This window comes from Symphalangus syndactylus, chromosome 4 (genome assembly GCF_028878055.3).
Source record: "Symphalangus syndactylus isolate Jambi chromosome 4, NHGRI_mSymSyn1-v2.1_pri, whole genome shotgun sequence".
Lineage (NCBI taxonomy): Eukaryota > Metazoa > Chordata > Mammalia > Primates > Hylobatidae > Symphalangus > Symphalangus syndactylus.
The window spans coordinates 55,016,775-55,035,864 of NC_072426.2; the positions used below are offsets into that span (position 1 = coordinate 55,016,775).

Here is a 19,090-nt window from a genome sequence, read left to right on the forward strand (position 1 = left end):
GAGTCCCATAAGATAATACTATATTTTTACTGTACCTTTTCTATGTTTAGATATGTTTAGACACACAAATATCATTGCATTACAATTGCCTACAGTATTCAGTACAGTAATATGCTGTGCAGATTTGTGGTCTAGGAGCAATAGCCTAGGTGTGTAGTAGGCTGAGCCATCTATTTTGTGTTACTACACTGTGATGTTCAGAGAAGGATGAAATTGCCTAAGGATGCATTTCTCAGAATGTATCCTGTTGTTTAGTGACGCATGACTGTATTCCATGAGCACTATAATCACTATCATAGTAACACATTAGGAGAGAATTCTCATTTCTAAATCCAATATAATTTATCACACATTAGTTCATACTCTACTGCTTTGATTGCTTTTCCTTGGTTGTGGCTACCTGCCTACAGCAGTAAAGTTTCAGAAAAACTGAAGTCACAAAACGTCAATTACTCAATGAAGGAGAGATAAACCATTGCATTGGAGGACTAGAAGATACTTTTAAAAGTTCTCAGATTATCAATTTAATGATGTGTTTCTATGTAGTGAATAATGCCTTACATTCTTGCTAAGAGTAGTTTGAAGGAAGTTTGTTAGAAGTATATAAGCTAACTCATTTTTTTTGTATATCACTGCTAATGGTGTCATTCACACATTGTGCAATCCATAATTCCAGATTTAATTCTACCATAAAATATAGGTCATTGCAAAATGCCATATTAAAACTGCCAATGCATGACAGGAAGATGGGGATGCAGACAAAGCAAAGGATGACACCAACTCCTTTTTTAAAGAAGCAAGATAGGGATTGGACAAAAAGGCTGGGCCATTTTTAATGGATACTTTTGAGGGATTGTTAATTCCAATTTAATTAAAATGATGCATTAATTTAAAATTGGCCTAACTGGTTGCCCTCGACTGCACCTGGGTTGCGCCAGTGCTCTAGGATTAACCTAATTGTACAGAGGTGCCCTTGTTTTCTAACTTCATGCACGAAGCATTGGAAATTATTTCTTTGCCTTTTCTTCTCCAAGAAAATCTTTTTTCTAGTTATGCAAAAGGGAAGTTTGAGGCAATGGTTAAAGACACTTGTTATAATTATTGCTGTTATCATTAACATTAAGCACGGGTATGGCTTTGTTGCAAGTTACCCACCTACACCTGCAAATCTGTCTTGCTAGCACACGCCCCAGCTCTCTCCACCCGCGGTGGTCCGTGGCTGGAGCGCTTTAAGTCACTGAACGGGCTGGGCTCCGAAGGAGGTCGGTCCCGCTCCTCCCAGACCCAAGCGTAGGGCTAGGGAAAAGCTAGGCGGGAAGGTCATTGTACTCCCAGGCCCCAGGAAAAGGGCCCAGGGTCTCACCATCTCTTACTGTCGGGCAAAACTTCCCACATCGAGACCTTCCCTCCCTGGGGCACTCTGAAAACACACCCAGTCACCTAGCGCGCTCCCCAGAAGCCGGCTCAGCACACAGCGCACCCCAGCGGCCGCGTGGCCTCCATCCAGCCGCAGCCACTTGGCTTCCGGAGAGCTCGCCGGGTGCCGCCGCCGCCGCCTCCTGTGAACTAGGGGACTCAAGGGCCTACGAGAGCCGAACACTGCCGGACCCCGGGGCGGGGGCGCGGCCGCTGCGCCTGGCCCCGCCCACCACACCTGGGCGCCCGGAGAACCGCGCGGGGCGGGGCGGGGCAGGAGGCTGGCCTGGCGCTCCGGCCGCTTTGCCGAGAGCCGGCCCGACTGGAGCAGGACGAAGGGGGAGGGTCTCGAGGCCGAGTCCTGTTCTTCTCAGGGAGGGACCCCAGCTGGGGTGGAAAAGCAGTACCAGAGAGCCTCCGAGGCGCGCAGTGCCAACCATGGAGCGGGCCGGCCCCAGCTTCGGGCGGCAGCGACAGCAGCAGCAACCCCAGCAGCAGAAGCAGCAGCAGAGGGATCAGGACTCGGTCGAAGCATGGCTGGACGATCACTGGGACTTTACTTTCTCTTACTTTGTTAGAAAAGCCACCAGGTAAGAAGAGGACCCACGGAAGACCCGGCTGGGGCATGGAGTGTGACCCGGGGCTGATTTCTCTCCCCTGTTGAATTGTGCCCTTCGTTCACCCCTGTTCCCAGGCCCTTTGCTTTTGGAGTAGGTCCTCGGTCCTGTTACGAGGTAGAAACCTCAACTCTAAGCGAGCACAGTCGAAAAACTCAAGCGTCGGATTTGATACAACTTGCTCACAAAGTTCAAATACAAAAATGTACTTGCTGACCTCCCACCCTCACCCCCGCCTCTCTTGGTATTCCCCGGGAACATGATTATTTTCATACATCCGTGCTCACGGGCCTTCCCCTAGCCCCTTTCTAGCCCTCTGGTTCCCCAAAATCCAATCAGCAAAACCCAAACAGTTTCTGAGCCCCTTCCCTGCAGCTCCGGAAGCACCATTTCCAAGTCGGTCTTGATGGCTCCGCTCCTCCCCCCGTCCCCCTTCGCCCTGGCCCTGGCTGGGCGGGGAAGCTGGGGTTAGGGACAAGACCACGGGAAAGCCCAAAGGCAACATGACGGAACCTTCCCAAAGTGAGTGCGGTCGCCTTTTCCCCCCTTCCAGTCCCCTGCTTGTCCCGCGCGCCTTTCACTCGCTTTTCCGCCGAAGGCTGCGCCGCCAAAAGTAGAGCTCTGCAGAGGGGTTTGCGGCGTGCACACAAAGGGCGCAGGGGAGGCGCCGCCCGGAGCGCACCCCAAGGGGCAGCGGAGACCCCAGAGGCCAGTTCTTTCTGGTCCAGAGCCAAGCGCCGGGGCGGCCCTTGCGGAGGGCGGGGAGGAGGGAGCCTGTCCTTTTGGAGGCGGCTGCGCAGCGGGCAGTCGGGGCGCTCGTGGGAAACGCTCGCAGGAGAGTTGGGGAGGAATTGAGACTGGGAGCAGAGGGACAGGAAGAGTGGAGCGGAGACTGCTTGGCGGGCGGGTGCCCCGAAGCCTGAGGAGTTGATGCATAGTCGGGGTGCGCGGACTCCAGGACGCCCCCCTTTGCAGAAAGAGTCCGTGCCCCGCTGCCGCCTTCTCTGGGCAGCGGCCGTCGGGCAGCGGGTGCTGGCCGTCTTGGCCGGGAGGGTGACACACGCCAGGCGGTGATGGTCGAGGAACCCGCCCGGGTTCGACGCCCGGGTCCCACCCGCCGGCGCGCGGCCGTGGCTCTGCCGGTCGCTCCCCGCCAGGGGGCGGCGCAGCGCCGGGCGAGCGGGAGGCGACGGGCGGCGGCGCGGAGGCCGGGGCCGTGAGGGAGCTGGCTCCGAGTCGCCGACCTCACCTCACCTCACCTGCGCACGTTGTTGCCCCTACGGAGCCTCCTGGAGTCCAGGATCGGCGGAGTTCGAAAACGAACTTCCCACGTTTGCTATGTTGCCCTTTGGAGACAAAACAAGGTACTTCCTTCAGCATCCCCCTATCTCCCTTCCCACTTTTTCCGGGGGCGCGGCGGGTCTCGGGTGCTGGTTGGTGGCGCCCCGGTGGCACCAGTGGGACGGTGTATCATTGAAAATTGACTGTGTAACTTTAGTTGTTGTTATTCTTTGCTCTCTTGCAGATGTATTAATGAAGGTCTTAAATTGGGCCCTTTTTAATCTTGTTTTTGTTTTGTTTTGTTTTGTTTTTTTCCTAAGGAACATCCAGAGTTGGTGTCAATTTAGTCACTTTCAGGGTTTTTTGACAGAGTGGAAGGCTCCGGGATTAATCTTTTCTATTTAATAACCCAGCCCTTCTTTTAAAATCGTCTTCCCCCGCTTTCACCTTCTTCCTTCAAAATCTTAAATCTTGAGCGCCCAGAGGATAGCCCTGAAAGGGCACTTTTTTGCGAGTTTAGCTTGAGACCCTAAGGCCATGGAGGTCTAGAATGATCTGTTGCTGTGGACCAACAGTTTTCAGGGGTCACCTGCTCCTCTGAGGCCGTCTGCACCCACTTTCCTTTCACTCAGCGCATTCCCAGCCTTCTGCTCTCCTTGAGTTACAGCGCATAGAATGATCAGGGGGCCAGAGAACCAGGCCGATTTTTAAAAGTGTGTATTGGACCTGTTTTTAGGCAAATTATAAACAGTTTAAAGAAAAAAAGTTATTGTTTAATAAATCAGGATAAATGTCCTTTCTTCGTTCCCTATTTTTCTTTTAAAGATGTAAACTAGGGATGGCTTGTTGGTCGTTTTTGACTAGTTATAGATAAGAACACTACACTTTCAGAACCTACCAACACTTTGAAAGTGTAGCAACATTTTATTGGAAAATAAATTGAAAGAGCTGAGTTACATTTGTTTTCCCATTACTTTTTCTCCCAAGCAGCATAGGATCAAAATCCTATTTCTCAAATTTACCATGCTCACTGTAAAATTTAGATCATCTGAGGCTCTAAAAATCTTTTAAAAAATTTTCGGTTAGGGTTTTTAAATTACAGTTGATGTTGGCAACAGGCTGAACACTTTCTGTGATATATATATATGCGTGTATACATATTCTTAAGAAGTTATGTTGAATGTAAGTTGGAAAATGAAAGTGTAAAATATTTAATAGTGCAGGTCCTCAATTTTAAGAGTTATAATAAAGTGCTGAGAGTTGTCAGAGTAAAGAATATAACCTAAGAATTTGTGTGTAGCCAGAGGTCTTTCATGAAACAATATTCCAATTTGGTTTTATATTTGGTGGCATTAACAGGAGACTTAAAATGTGAATAAGAGGATGAACATTTGTTGATTATAAAAATGCAAACCACTAACCCCAGTGTGGTTCACATTATTCTGGTAAAAACTTATTGCATACGTTTTAACTTTACAGCTAAGGATTTTTTTTTTTTTTAAAGTAGGAGCTCACATTACTTTGCTTTTCCCCTCTTTTTACACTTTGTAAGTGTAAAATGAATATTGTATGTGATTCAGGAAACCCATGAAACAAAATAGTTCTGTAGATGCATGCGGCATGTTTTAAGATTTAAAATATATTTATATTCACCCAGATTGTCCATCTGCACCAGTAATCAGGCTTGCTGATAAAAACAATTTCTGCATTATTTAATTGTTGTCATTCGACGTTCATACATGATTTTCCATCCTTTTCTCAGACTAAATGATCTACACTCAATGGTAGTTATTGAACATCAAGGTTCTGGCATTCCTAAATTCTCAAACACCTGTGAATTTGGGTTGACCTTGAAAGCATTTATGCCATTATATTACATTGTTTACTATCACTGTCTTCAAGTAGAGAGCTACGCATCTTATTAAAAGCTATAGGCTGGGCCGGGCACGTTGGCTCATGCCTGTAATCCCAGCACTTTGGGAGACCGAGGCGGGCAGATCACGAGGTCAGGAGTTCAAGACCAGCCTGACTGACCAACATGGTGAAACCCCGTCTCTACTAAAAATACAAAAATTAGCCAGGCATGGCGCGCGCCTGTAATCCCAGCTACTAAGGAGGATCGCTTGACCCCGGGAGGCAGAGGTTGCAGTGAGCCAAGATCGCGCCACTACACTCCAGCCTGGGCAACAGAGTGAGACTCCATCTCAAAAAAAAAAAAAAAAAGCTATAGCTTGGAGCTTTTTAGTTGTCACAACCTGTTTATGTCCATTTGAAGGTGTCAATTGAATGATTCTGAACATAGTCTGTTGGCATAAAAATTAATTTGAGGCCAATAAATCACATCTGGAAAACTCCCAGGTCACTATTGTAGACAATTTGCAGTCCTAAAGGCCTCAGCTACTGTGTTAATTGAGGGCTTTAATGCGTATGCCTTTACAACTGAAGCTTTCCTGGTGCTAATGCGGCTTAAGAGCTGTTGTTATTCTTGACAGCATATTAGAATAAAGTTACCTTTCATTAATTACTAATCAGCTCTGTGATTGTGGGTGATGTTTTAGGTCATTTATATTGTAAGGATGACATGATTGACTTTATTGCTTTGTTTTGTACAGGCAAAAGCTTGAGAATATTTAGCATATACTGGAAATAAGAGATAGTAAGTGAGGGCAAGTTTTTATGACAGCTTGGATCAAAGTCCAGAAACAGAAGTTTTACACTCCCATATAGCTTTCTATGATAGACTTTATTTGACACTGCAAAGCTGTGCTGAATTAATTGAGATTCCTGGTCCTGTGTTTGGAATTCCGTCTTTCATTTTTTTTCCTTGTAATTTTTCTCTCACTTCTAAAAGCTGTAGCATTTTTATTGCACGGTATTTACAATACAATCAGATTAAGTATATAAATATTGCTATGTATTTTTTAAAATTATTGTTTCTATAATTATATAGGAATATAAACTTTCCACAATTTTCAGACAAATGAATTGTTAAGCATATTTTGTGAGGCAGTTGTTAGTGTTGATGATAATAAAACCCTCTGGGCATTGACCCAGTCTAACTTTGATATTGTTTATAGTATTTTTATAATGGTAATTCTGGTGCAATAATGGCCTTTTTTTCTTATGTTGTTCATAACCAGGGTCCATATAACTAGCTCTAAGCTGCCTTTTAGTGTCCTTGAAGCACTCTTCTAGATTGCATTCTTCCTGCCTGGAGAAATCCATAGGAGCCCCTGAAATAATATTTCTCATTGCTCTTCTATCTGTAGTGTTTTCAAAGTTTCAAATTCAGACCCATGTTAGAGCCTAAACTACATGATTCCTAAAAATGCGGTAGAATTAATGCAGTGGCAATTAGTGTAGATGGATATCTTTAAATAAATCAATTTGCTTAGTATAACACAAACTTAAATAGGCTTGTGGTATCATTCAGTAGCTTTTTTTCAGTCTGTCATCTGATGATTTGTAGAAATTGTCAACATTTTCACACGTTTATGTCCTCAGCACCTCAAGATGAGGAAATTTTTAGTATTTTGATTATGCTAGCAACAAAATTTCCTTTTTAAATTATTCTGCTTAAATAAATGATTTGACTCTGGCCTCAAGTATCATTTATTTTGAAATATTTGGAATTCTGTTCAGGTTGTATAGGTAAAGCTTGTAGCTTCACCCTTATCTGATTATAGAGAGTGTGTCCTACTTTGAGGCACCCCTTCCTCTAGATTTGAAAATACAAATTAACTTAGAAGTTAAACCTATAATTGCTGTGTCAAGCTATATTTGTTTTTTGTTCCCACAGCCAATTGTGGGATAAAAACCTCTTCCTAGGATAAAAAACCTTTAGTAAGGACTGTAGGACAATTAAATAAATCAATGAGTTGATTGATAGTGAAGGGTTGAAAAATGACTAATTTGTGAATTTAGGATGCAGACTAGTTACTGACTTTGCAGGACTTCCTATGAAATTAGTTTAGCTGCATAGATGTAGATTTCGTTGGCCACTATTACAGCTGGTGAATGTGGCTTGGAAATATCTGTTATACCAGGTTCTCAGGGAAAAGTGCCTGTGAGCCACATACCTAGGAATAAAAATTGAAGAAAGTCTTTCCGTATGAGTCATTCATTTGATATTTAGCTCTGTAATCTTATTTACTGACTTGATATTCTCATTTTAAATTACTTTTTTTTTTTGCAATGTAAGTGCTTAATTCATTTTCTCTGAGTGGTAGGAATTTATATTTGTTGCCAACCAAATGTTTAAGGTAGGTAAAGCTAAAGCAAACTGAGTGTTAAGTTTGTAAGAATCATTTTGATAAATATTCTAAAAATGTTTTAAAGCTTTTTTTCTTTTTGTTTTTTTTTTTTTGTTTTTTTTTGAGACGGAGTCTTGGTCTGTCACCCAGGCTGGAGTGCAGTGGCGCAATCTTGGCTCACTGCAAGCCGAGTTCACGCCATTCTCCTGCCTCAGACTCCGAGTAGGTGGGACGACAGGCGCCCACCACCACACCTAGCTAATTTTTTATATTTTTAGTAGAGACGGGGTTTCACCGTGTTAGCCAGGATGGTCTCGATCTCCTGACCTTGTGATCCACCCGCCTTGGGCTCCCAAAGTGCTGGGATTACAGGCGTGAGCCACCGCACCCGGCCTTTAAAGCTTTTAAAGATATATTTTCTCTGGTTTTTAGTTTGCAATGAAAATGCTTTTAAATGTTTTATGTGCCATTGTTAGCTTTTTTAATCTTCAGGAGAGGGGAGACTTTTCCCTTGATTCTGAATTATAAAGTAAGATTAACTTTTTGCAAATTATCTTCTCTGAATAAGTGTATTTTACCTAAAATCGGGAGAGAAAGGATCACCATTTGATATCATATTCATAGTGATAATTATAAAAAATAAGAATTATCTTCTCTACTTTTAGTTGAGTACCTATACTGAAAATATACAAGGAGAAAAGACCCTGACCTTCCGAGCTGATGAAATAATTAAAACACACACACACAGGATCACTGAAATTTAGAGTTAGTAGGGATCATATAATCTCATTTTTCTTTTTTTTTTTTGAGACGGAGTCTCGCTCCGTCGCCCAGGCTGGAGTGCAGTGGCATGATCTCGGCTCACTGTAAGCTCCACCTCTGGGTTCACGCCATTCTCTTGCCTCAGCCTCCCGAGTAGCTGGGACTACAGGCGCCCACCACCATGCCCGGCTAATTTTTTGTATTTTTTTTTATTAGAGACGAAGTTTCACCTTGTTGGCCAGGATGGTCTCCATCTCCCGACCTGGTGATCTGCCCGCCTCGGCCTCCCAAAGTGCTGGGATTACAGGCGTGAGCCACCGCGCCCAGCCAATCTCATTTTTCAAACTTAAGTAATGTACTCCTGTTAAAGAAAGACATTCTTTTTGAATTATAATATATTAGAAAGCTTTTGGTTGCAAGTAACAGAAACTCAACTTGAACCCATACAGAATTGACTCACATAATTTTAATTGCTTGCAGGATTGGGTTAGCTGTGAATTTAGCTAATCAAATAATCTTGCCAAAATTCTGTCTGTCTCTGTGTCTATCTAACTGTCTATCTGTCTGTCTATCTATGTATCTACCTATCTCTATTTATCTTTTCATCTGTCTACTGTGTTTACCTGCCCTTCCTTGCATCTATTTATCTATCCATGTATCCATTTGTTCATGTATTCATCTATCCATGTATCTTTTGGTCCTGTGCTGTGTTGGCTTTATTTTCTTGCATGCTTCCTTCATGTGCTGAGAGTTTCTACTTGTTAACTGTATGTGGGTCTTAAACTTCTGATATTAGAGAGGTGCCTTCTTATCCATATCAGTCTTCCCCAGATTACCCTGGTCTTACCTGGGACACATCCCAACTCTGAACCCATCATTGTATTCAGGAGAGTAGGGTTGTTTGACTGTTTTGTTGGGGCAGATAGCCCATAAGGTGATATGTCATTGGGGAGGGTACATTCCCAAAAGAAAGTGATGTGGGCAGACCCAGAAGTTCTAGATCTCTACCATACCTAGTGTTGACTTCCTTTTATTTTAATGTTAGTGAAGTGTGGAATTCTTAGAAGTAGAATAAATAAAAGCAGATATAATTTAATCATAGTTACAACATTTATGCAACTGTAATGCCAAAATACATTCTCAGTTAATTACGAACAAAATGATAAAACCACAGCCAAATGCAGATTTACAGCATTCATTAAAACACTCTTGCAAAGTAAATATGGTTTTAACTACCTGAAAAACAGTATGGTAGGTCAGCTGGCCTTTGCTACAATTTGGCCTATAATGATTTCACTTCTCCCACTGGGTGTCTCTGAACAATCATGAAACTTTTATTCCTCTAGCACAGCATACCAGCTTTCATTTTTCACTTGCTATGAAGGCATATATGCATATTAAATTTACCTCTTTTATTTTCTCATTAACACAAATATAAACCTTAGAACTAAAATTGCAGGGCAGTAGTTGGTAATAAGATGGTCATCCCAGTAATTGAAAGCAATTTCTTTCACTTTCTTTTGTTTTGATTATGATTATTGTGAAAATATAAAATTAGAACATTTTATAGAACAAAGTAAAGATCTTCAAAACATACTTGTTTTGAATTCTGAGGGCTCTCAAACCTCAGATAAATGCCATTGTAGTCCAGTCTCTCCCATATCTAAACTGCAAAGCCAACTGATTTACATGTTTAGTGCATAGATTTGAGTTATTATGTTTTCTTTCAGAAGTGGTAGGTTTTCCTTTAAGCAACTTCTTTTATACCATGTGTTATGAATGCACAGAAAATTACAAAATATTTTGTACCTTCCAATTCTCAGTCAAATTTGAAGGTAAAATCATATGAAGCAATTCTGCATTTTAAGCTTCTCAGATGTTTTCATAGCTGGAGCAAACTTAGAAATACTAAGTAACTTTGGGCAGACTCTTCATTTCCTTACCATGCCAGACCCAAGCAAACTACTCACTGCAACATCAGAGTGGAGGTTATTGGAGGATATCACTTAGAGGTGTCCAAACTCTCCCATTTTGTTTAATAATAATCTGTTAATCTCTTAATCATCTAAACCATTGCTTCTCAAAAGAAGATGTTGGCATTTGGTGGTGACGCTTTTTTGTTGTTAGAGGCGGTCTAGTGCATAGCAGGACATTTAATATCCCTGAACTCCAGACAGTAAATGCCAGGGCCACCCCCATCCATGTGATGGAAAATCCATTCCCATACATTTCCAAATACCCCTCAAGGGTTGGCACCACTACTTGATTAGGAGCCACTGTTGTGAACCCTTTGAAATTGATTTCTGTTTATGGTGAAGGACCCTAGATAGGACAGCCTTAGGCTTCAACCCCAGACCTACTTTTCTAAGAGGAAGACTTTAGGTGCATTATTTACTCTCTCTGTAAAATGGAGATAATGTCATTTACCTCATAGTGTTCTTAAGAAAATTAAAGGAAATAATGCACGTTTCCTTATCTTTTTAGTGGTGATTTTCAGTAGTTTACCATTTTACCTTGAGTATCATCAGTGTCTTAAATATAATCACAAACTTTGATAGGCATTTGCTTATCCTGGTAGATGGGAATTAAGTTCTGACAGCATAGTGATTTCATAGACTTTAAATGTCATTTTCATTTTTTAGATGAATTTTATTAAGGTTTGAACAGAAGCTTTTATGGGATTATGTAAGGTACTGGAAAGGGAACTGGAATGGGAGCCCAGACCCCCAGATTTTGTTTCCAGCTTTGCTATTAGCTAACTTTGTGACTTGCTCAAGTTAATGAACCTCAAAGTTTAAGAGGGGAGGTGAAAGAGGGTGAAGACTCAAGGCGGAGAGATTCATAAGTGAGCTTAAAAATCTCTTTCAGCTGTAAGAGTTCTTTATTCTCACCAGGAGAGCTGAGTATCGATTTCTCAGATTGAATAGTTTCATTCTTTTAAGTATTTTTCCAAATTTGAGTAGTGGATCCAGGTCAAATTATGCAAACAACATAACTAAAACTGTATAAAATACGGATCCAAGAGCAGGAAAAGTAGCCAACATGACTTTTTATGTGAGTTATTTTGTGTTTTCCCTACAGATAATTTTAGCAGATTTCTATATAAGTTATCAATCATACTTTCCAGTCAGAAAATTTAGTATACTCTTTGCAGTGCTGGTATTAGTGATTAATTCACATGACTAATGAAAAAGGCATTGAAAAGAGAAAAGAGGATGGCATTTTAGTAGCTGACTTATAAACACAAAAATACACCCTGCAAATCTCCCCCAAAAGTTACTGCTCAATGGACTTGCTATATGGACATTTTTGAGGTCCAAGGATTGGTATCACCCTACTTTTAGGATTTATCCAAGTAAGTACCCCTGGATAAGAACTAAAACAGCCAATTTGATCCATAAATTACCTATAGCAGAGTGTTAAAGCATTGTTTTATCAGATATTAAAACTGTGCTCCAGTTTAGAATTAATTATGAAACATTGCTATGGTGTTCATCATAGGTAATTATTGTATTTTTTTTACATTTGTTGTCAAACAGTTTTAACTTTTATATTTTGGGAAAAAATAGTCCCCAAATCTATAACTTATTTTTTGACCAAAAAAAGCCTCTAAGTAGTACTGAAAAAACCAAATTATATTCTTGCATTTATTTTTGTCAGTTAAATGTTTATCACCTAATCTTAATATAAAATTCAGAAAATTGTGTTATATGTAAGTGTAGATATTAGTCTGAGGAGTCCATTTTTTAAGTTGTAATTTGAAAAAATACATGAAAACAACCCTCTCTCTCTCTTTTATTTTAATATAAAATGCTTCTGTAGAGAAGTTATTGCTTTTAAATTAGGGGCTTAGGAAGAAGCAAGAGCTGGCATCTACTTATTCTGCTGTATAAATCCATTAAATAATTTTTCTTTATTTAAAAAAACCAAAAACTTAGTTTAAAAAATATACTCCACTTAATATTCAGTTAACTTAAAAACAATAACTATCATGAATGAAACACTGTGTATCTGACTCCAGCATGATTTCCTTTACTTTTATCATGATCTCCATTTTACGAAGAGAGTAAATAATGTACCTAAGGTCATATTCTTAGAAAGAGGTGATTCTGGGGTTAAAGCCTAAGTCTGTCTCATCTAGGGCCCTTAACCACTGTGCTATACTGAAGGTCAGTGTCAGTATTAATGCAAGCAAAGCAAAGGCTCATAGATTTAATGTCATGAGGTTTCTAACTCAGGAAGAGGTTAACGTTTTCTTTTACGGCCTCTTTCTGTGGAAGCACATATTTAATGATGTGCCTAAAGACTTTGCCCAAGTGAGTTTAGTTTCCATATATAATTTCAGAGTATAAAAATTGGGAAATCTCAAATGACATTTTAAAATAGAGTGGTTGAAAATTTCAGTACTAGGCCATTATAATTATCTTTTTAGCATTAGAACACAAATACCCTAGTACAGTATATTTTCAAAGGATTTTTATCCTTTGATACATTATTTTAGGCCAGAGTGCAAAACGTATTAAACTAGTTGCTCTACGAGTAGGTTTCATCTAGTTATATTTTTAACTCGTGAGGGTTATTATGTTTATATCAAAAGTTTACTTTGCCTTGTCAATTTTTCTTCTCTTTTACTTTTCTAGTTTTCTTCTTACTTTTCTAGAAGCCAAGAAATATTCTATAAACCTTATAAAATATTTTAATTAATTTTCCATTTCAAGACATCTGGAATATTGAATATGTATTTTAAAGCCTTTCTGTCTTTTTCAAGATTCATTTTGTCACATGAGTGAGCAGTTCCACTTTGGTAGAAAGTAAAGTTATTGCCACAGGGAGACCCTTTGGACACAGACACGTGTGTGTGTGTGTGTGTGTGTGTGTGTGTGTGTGTGTGCGTATCCCTTTAGCTAATTATATTTGAAATGCAGTTCCAGGGCTTGCATCCCTCCATCCTGTCAACAAGTTTTGTAGTCCTATTTAATACTTCTAGATAGAGGGCATTTGGAAGAAGCCGTGACGTGTGTAGATTAGTGGAAAATTTCTAAAAACCCAAAACATAAGTTGTAGTTTTCTATCTTGTGATAGGTTTATAATAATCTTGAGTGGAAGCGATAAATTGGAAAGGGGGGAAGGTTTTGATTCTTCCCAGATTATATGCCATACAGTTACGTTTAATTTTTTTCAATGAATATTATTAATCAATTTATGAACTTTTTAGAGACTATGAGAAGAAGTGTACCCGATATGCAATACAAATCTATTTAAATATCCATAAAAATGTACTACAATACTAACTTGGCACTATTTAATTTAATCATTAACTTAATTGAGTCCATCATTTTAAGAGTGCCACACTTTTCATTTAGTTACAAAATATGAGCACATAGTATGTGTAAAGTGAAATAGCATTTTATTTTTGCCGTGTGTAATTTTGATAAAATAAACTGTTTGTTAAAACTATTGTAAAAGTTGATAACCATTCACCTTCTAAGCTTCCTAACCTCCAGAATTCCTTTTTTTTTTTATCATTCACGAATGAATTTGTTCATCCCTTTGTATTACTAAAGACACAAAATATCTGTCAACTTTCGCCTTTTCCTGCAGCAGCTGCTGGAACCAGGGTAGTGCACATGCTCATTAGTTTTGCTGGGTGCTCCACTCACACAATAACATCATCCTCTTGACGGGTGCAGTGCTGTTAGCTTCATTCATGAAATCAAAATGTGTTAAACATTATGCTTAATGACACTGATTTTTATATTAAATCATTATTTTATAAGCAGTTTGAGCTGCAAGAGTCTTCTGTAAAGTAGAATATCTGAATAATAAACTTCTGATTTGATTCATTGTGTAAAAAGTTTTGAGAGTAAGATTTGAGTCACATTTATGACAAGAGCTCATAAAAGGTTTTAGTCAACTTCCATTTGGTTTTATTTCCTACCATCTAATTAATATGAATTTTGGGGTTCTTTGCTTGCTCAGTATGGAAAAGGATATCTTCGTGAGCCTTAAGTATCATCTGTGGAATATGCAAGTTTGAAACAACAGGTTGTATTGACATTAGTGTTATCTGAAAGGAATAACTTCCAACAGTGATTTTGGGGTGCCCACCAGGGTTTCTAAATATCTCAGGATGTATTGTAAAAGTTTAAAAGCAAAACTAAATTCACTCTTGTTAAAAGGGTATGTAATACAACTCATTTATGGGTAAGAATTTTTTGTGTAATAAAATATGTAGGAAATAAGTGATTGGAGGATAATAAAATATTTTGGTGAGAAGAGGGGAAGATATGGATGTGATGTAAAACTCAGGCTCTTATCATTGACTATAAATTATTGGCTTCAGTGTTCATTGTATTTTCAATGGCTGTGGCTTTCTTTGAAGTGTTGTCTTTCATTAATAGCTTTGTAAAAGTTAGATCAACTGAAAGACTTCAAGAGGGCAGCTAGGCTTTCTTCTGATTGCTTCCAGGTTTGCAGGGCAGTTAGCAAAGATACACTTAATACATGAAAGTAGAGAGTACAGATTATTAGTACAGATACTTCAATGGAAGAATTTGTTTCTGTTTTGTTGTTTTTGCTCAGATGGCTATGATGTAATTTAAACTGTTCTCTTTTTTTTTTCTTTTTTTTTTTTAAACTTAGTAGGATTCGGTCAAGAATGCCATTCTAAAGTATTTGCTTTGGCCAAGGACTTTGAGTGTTCATGGTGCATGTTGCTGGCCTATATCCAAACCCAGTTAGGGCCCCTCAACCTGTGGGCTTGTATCACCAAAAACAACCTTTTTACTGTCCTCCTTTTTCTGATTCTCTTGGCTGACCTTTTTGAGGAAATAACAGCCATTGCTCGTTAACCCAGCCCTTTGTCTCCATTGGAATGAGTACTAAGGGTGTAAGAGATAGCAAATTCTTAGATATGTTGAAGAGATTTTGAAATGCTTCCATGTGCATTTTCTAATTTGACTCACACATCAACCCTGTGCAGTGAGTAAAGGAGCCAGAAGACTTTTCCCCTATTTAAAAATGAGGAAGTTGAAGGGCAAAAAGAAGTTAAGTTAATGGACCCAAGGACCACTTCTTGTCCTATTCATACCGCAAGCTGTGGTGGGGAGTCTTAATAGCCTGTTAATACAGCAGCCCGTTTTTACCACTGAAGATCTCAAACTCCAGTGAAAATGAACTCCAGAGAAGTTGTAATTGTTTCAGCATGAGATCCATGTAGTGTTGCAGCTGGAACTAGAATTATCACCTAATTGTTAGTCTGATATTCCTGACTTTATACTCTGGTAAAGACAGTCAGCACCTTACACTTCATAAAAGGCCAGAACTGGTGCTATTTTTCTTGTTTTATCAGGGATGAAATGGAAACTCAGGGGAAGAAAATTGCTTAGTGCTAGTCACACATCCTATTAGTAACAAATGCTAAGATTAGAACCCAGAACTCATGACTGAAAGTGCAGCCTCTCAATGCTTTGTAATCCCAAGAATTTTTGTCAATTAATAAATCTCCCTTTCATAAGTAGATTGCAGTTTGTTTTGTCCCTAGGAAATACATTATGTGGGATGGTGTTTAGAGCAAAATGAATGAACTTGATTTAAGGAGATATTTTATGCTGTAGTTTTACTGCAAATTATGAATCCAAGTGCTTTCAACAGATTCAACTATCATACACAGGATTACAGTGTGGTAGTCCTTTGTGCGCTCTCAATGATAAAATGAGCGATTTGATAGCCTGGAACTTACTAGTATGCTGCATAGAACCTGCCTTCTCTTTGTTGCCTATCCACCAACAATTTCAGTTAGGAAAAGCTATATAGAATGACCGGAGTGGCCAGATCAAATACAGGACACCCAGTTCATCTTGAATTTCAAATACTACTTATACTGAAAACTTATTCATTATTTTTCTGAAACTCATTTTTAGCAGGTTGTCTTTTTTATTTGCTAAATCTAGCAACTCTGGGGATGACTTTTTCTCTAACACATTTATTATATTTCTTTTCAGTACATTGCTTTAGACTTATAAAATGTGACCTGTTTTCAGAGAAACATAGATATGTTGGAATTTATCTAGTTTTTTTTTTATGGACACTATCCTTAAGAATCTTTGTTCCCTGAGTCCTTAGAAATAGTGTTTTTACCCTAAGAGAACAGCGTGTTGTCCTTTTATGACCTGGAGGTAAAGGATTTCATTTGAACATGTGTCGTAAGTCATCTTTCTCTATGCCTTCTCTGCTTGAATTTGATTTTTACTTCTAGATTCAGCTGGATGTTACGGAGTGCCTTCTTCATGGCAAGCACTGATGCTCTGGGAACTTTTATATTCTTAATAGGGTATAGTACCTGGAATAGGAAACCTGGATTTGATTCCTGGTGTTGCCACCAAATAGTAGAATGGGTGTGGTTCAGACATTTAATTAGCTTCATATTTTAGAAAGTAGGATCATTAATGCCTGCCTCACCAGGTTTAATTAAAATTATGTTTTTTTCAGTAGCACTAATGTGAATATTTTTCAAAACCCCCTAGAATTAATAAAGGGAAGGGAAAATAGAGATCCTATCCTAGACCATCGAAGTGATTACCCAGTCAGAACTACTACTGAGGTTTCTGGATGTCCATCTGTTGCTTTCTACTTTTATATTGGACATGTTCACAATCATCTTTTCCGTTACTTATTTGTGTACATTTACCTAACTTTATATGCCAGGAACATCCAATATGTATATAACTTCTGAACACAATATGAACTTTTAAGTTTGAAAGGAAAGATCATGATAATTTTTCTGGAGTTGCTCATTATTCTGTCCCTGGTGCCCAACATAGTACCTTGTGGAAATCTCTGTCTTATGGGAGTAATTCATTCCAGAAAAAAAAAGACAATTAAAGTTAATTCTATCAAAATAGAAAAAAATTTCATGAGAAGGTTTTGATTGGAGCTTTATCTTGAAAAATAGAACCACAGATTATGAAAATAAGTTTATATTTGAACTATTAATAATAAAATTGAGATTGTAATGACACTCTGCTAATTCTTAGGATGAAACTCTGCTAATTCTGTTAAATAAATTGTAACAGAGTGTAGCCATAAACAATTATCTTCAGTTCATGTTTGGCTTTTGCAGCAAGGTCATAAAGATAATTTTCTCCCTAAACTAGCTTTTTGAATTAATGTTTGAAGGCTTCATCAGCTTTGCCCAAGGGGCTTTCTTAATTAAGAATATAATTATTTGACTAATATTCTCTTTGTGAGTATCTGCTATGTCATTATCCTTATTGATTGTTTCTTCAGTTGTTAGCTGGTCTTTAATTGAGCATAACTCTTAATTGTCAGTGGCTTTGTGTAATATTAGAAGGATTCTCCAACATCACTTTAATCTATGTCTAGAAAATCTATATTGTCTTAGTCCATGCTGACTGCTATAACAAATAGCTTAGACTGGATAATTTATAAACACAGATTTGTTGCTCACAGTTTCAGATGCTGGGAAGTCCAAGATCAAGGCACCAGCAGATTCTGGTGGAGGCTTCTTCCTCATAGATGTCAACTTTTATGTGTCCTCACAGAAGGGCAAAAGGAGTTAACAAGCTCCCATAGGCCCCTTATAAGGGCCCTCTATTAGGTTGTTCTTTTTTTTTTTTTTTTTTTTTTTTTTTTTTGAGACGGAGTCTCGCTCTGTCGCCCAGACTGGAGTGCAGTGGCGCAATCTCGGCTCACTGCAAGCTCCGCCTCCCGGGTTCACGCCATTCTCCTGCCTCAGCCTCTCCGAGTAGCTGGGACTACAGGCGCCCGCCACCACGCCCGGCTAATTTTTTGTATTTTTAGTAGAGACGGGGTTTCACCGTGGTCTCGATCTCATGACCTCGTGATCCGCCCGCCTCGGCCTCCCAAAGTGCTGGGATTACAAGCGTGAGCCACCGCGCCCAGCGGTTGTTCTTCCATTGATTTAAAGAAATACCCAAGGCTGGGTAATTTATAAAGAAAAGAGGTTTAATTGGCTCATGGTTCTGCTGGCTTTACAGGAGGCAGGGTGTTGGCATCTGCCCAGCTTCTGGGGAGGCCTCAGGAAGCTTTCAATCATATGGAAAGTGAAGTGGAAACCTGCATATCATATGGTGAGAAAGTTATAGCAAGAGCAGGAGCAAGAATGAGAACAAGAACGGGATGGTGGGAGGTGCCATGTACTTTTAAACAACCAACTTTTAAACAGGGCCCTGAACTCACTCATCATGAAGGGGATGGTGTGAAGCCATTCATGAGGGATCTGCCCCCATAATCCAATTACCTCTCTAAGCCCCACCTCCAACACTGGGGATTACATTTCAACATGAGATTTGGACGGGACATCCAAACTACATCAGGCACTAATCCTATTTATGAGGGCAGAGCCCTCCCAAAGGCCCCACCTCCTAATACTATCACCTTCGGGGTTAGGGTTCAAGAGATGAATTTTGTAGGGACATACATTTTAGACCATAGCTTATGTCTTATATAAGAATTTTAATTTCAATTTGCAGGGGATTTGTATTTGCATACGGACTGAAGTATTTTTCAAAAATCAGTGGAGTATAGATATTAGTCTTAAGGGCAAAGGCTCACTTCATTTGGCCATATAGATTGTGCACTGCAGAACTCCAAGGAATGCTAAGGGAAAGATGTGTGAGAAATGAGTTAATTTTATTTGTGGTTGGTTCATCAGTGATTTTGATGTTATGAAAACATATGTTTTCCTCTGCAAGCATGTAATTACAGGGACTCAGATAA

General features: G+C 39.6%; 1 protein-coding gene across 2 annotated transcripts in view; it reads left to right on the forward strand.

Moving 5' to 3' along the window:
* The first annotated feature begins 1,581 nt into the window (after positions 1–1,581).
* PDE5A (phosphodiesterase 5A) overlaps positions 1,582–19,090 on the forward strand; it is a 132,924-nt gene continuing 115,415 nt past the window's right edge. The window contains exon 1 of one of the 2 annotated variants that reach the window (XM_055274713.2): positions 1,582–2,006. In XM_055274713.2, coding sequence (XP_055130688.1) covers positions 1,855–2,006 — 152 coding nt within the window. In that variant the 5' untranslated portion in view covers positions 1,582–1,854. Of the gene's footprint in view, positions 2,007–2,783; positions 3,398–19,090 lie in introns of those variants that run through there. The other variant, XM_055274714.2, reaches the window with a different exon arrangement.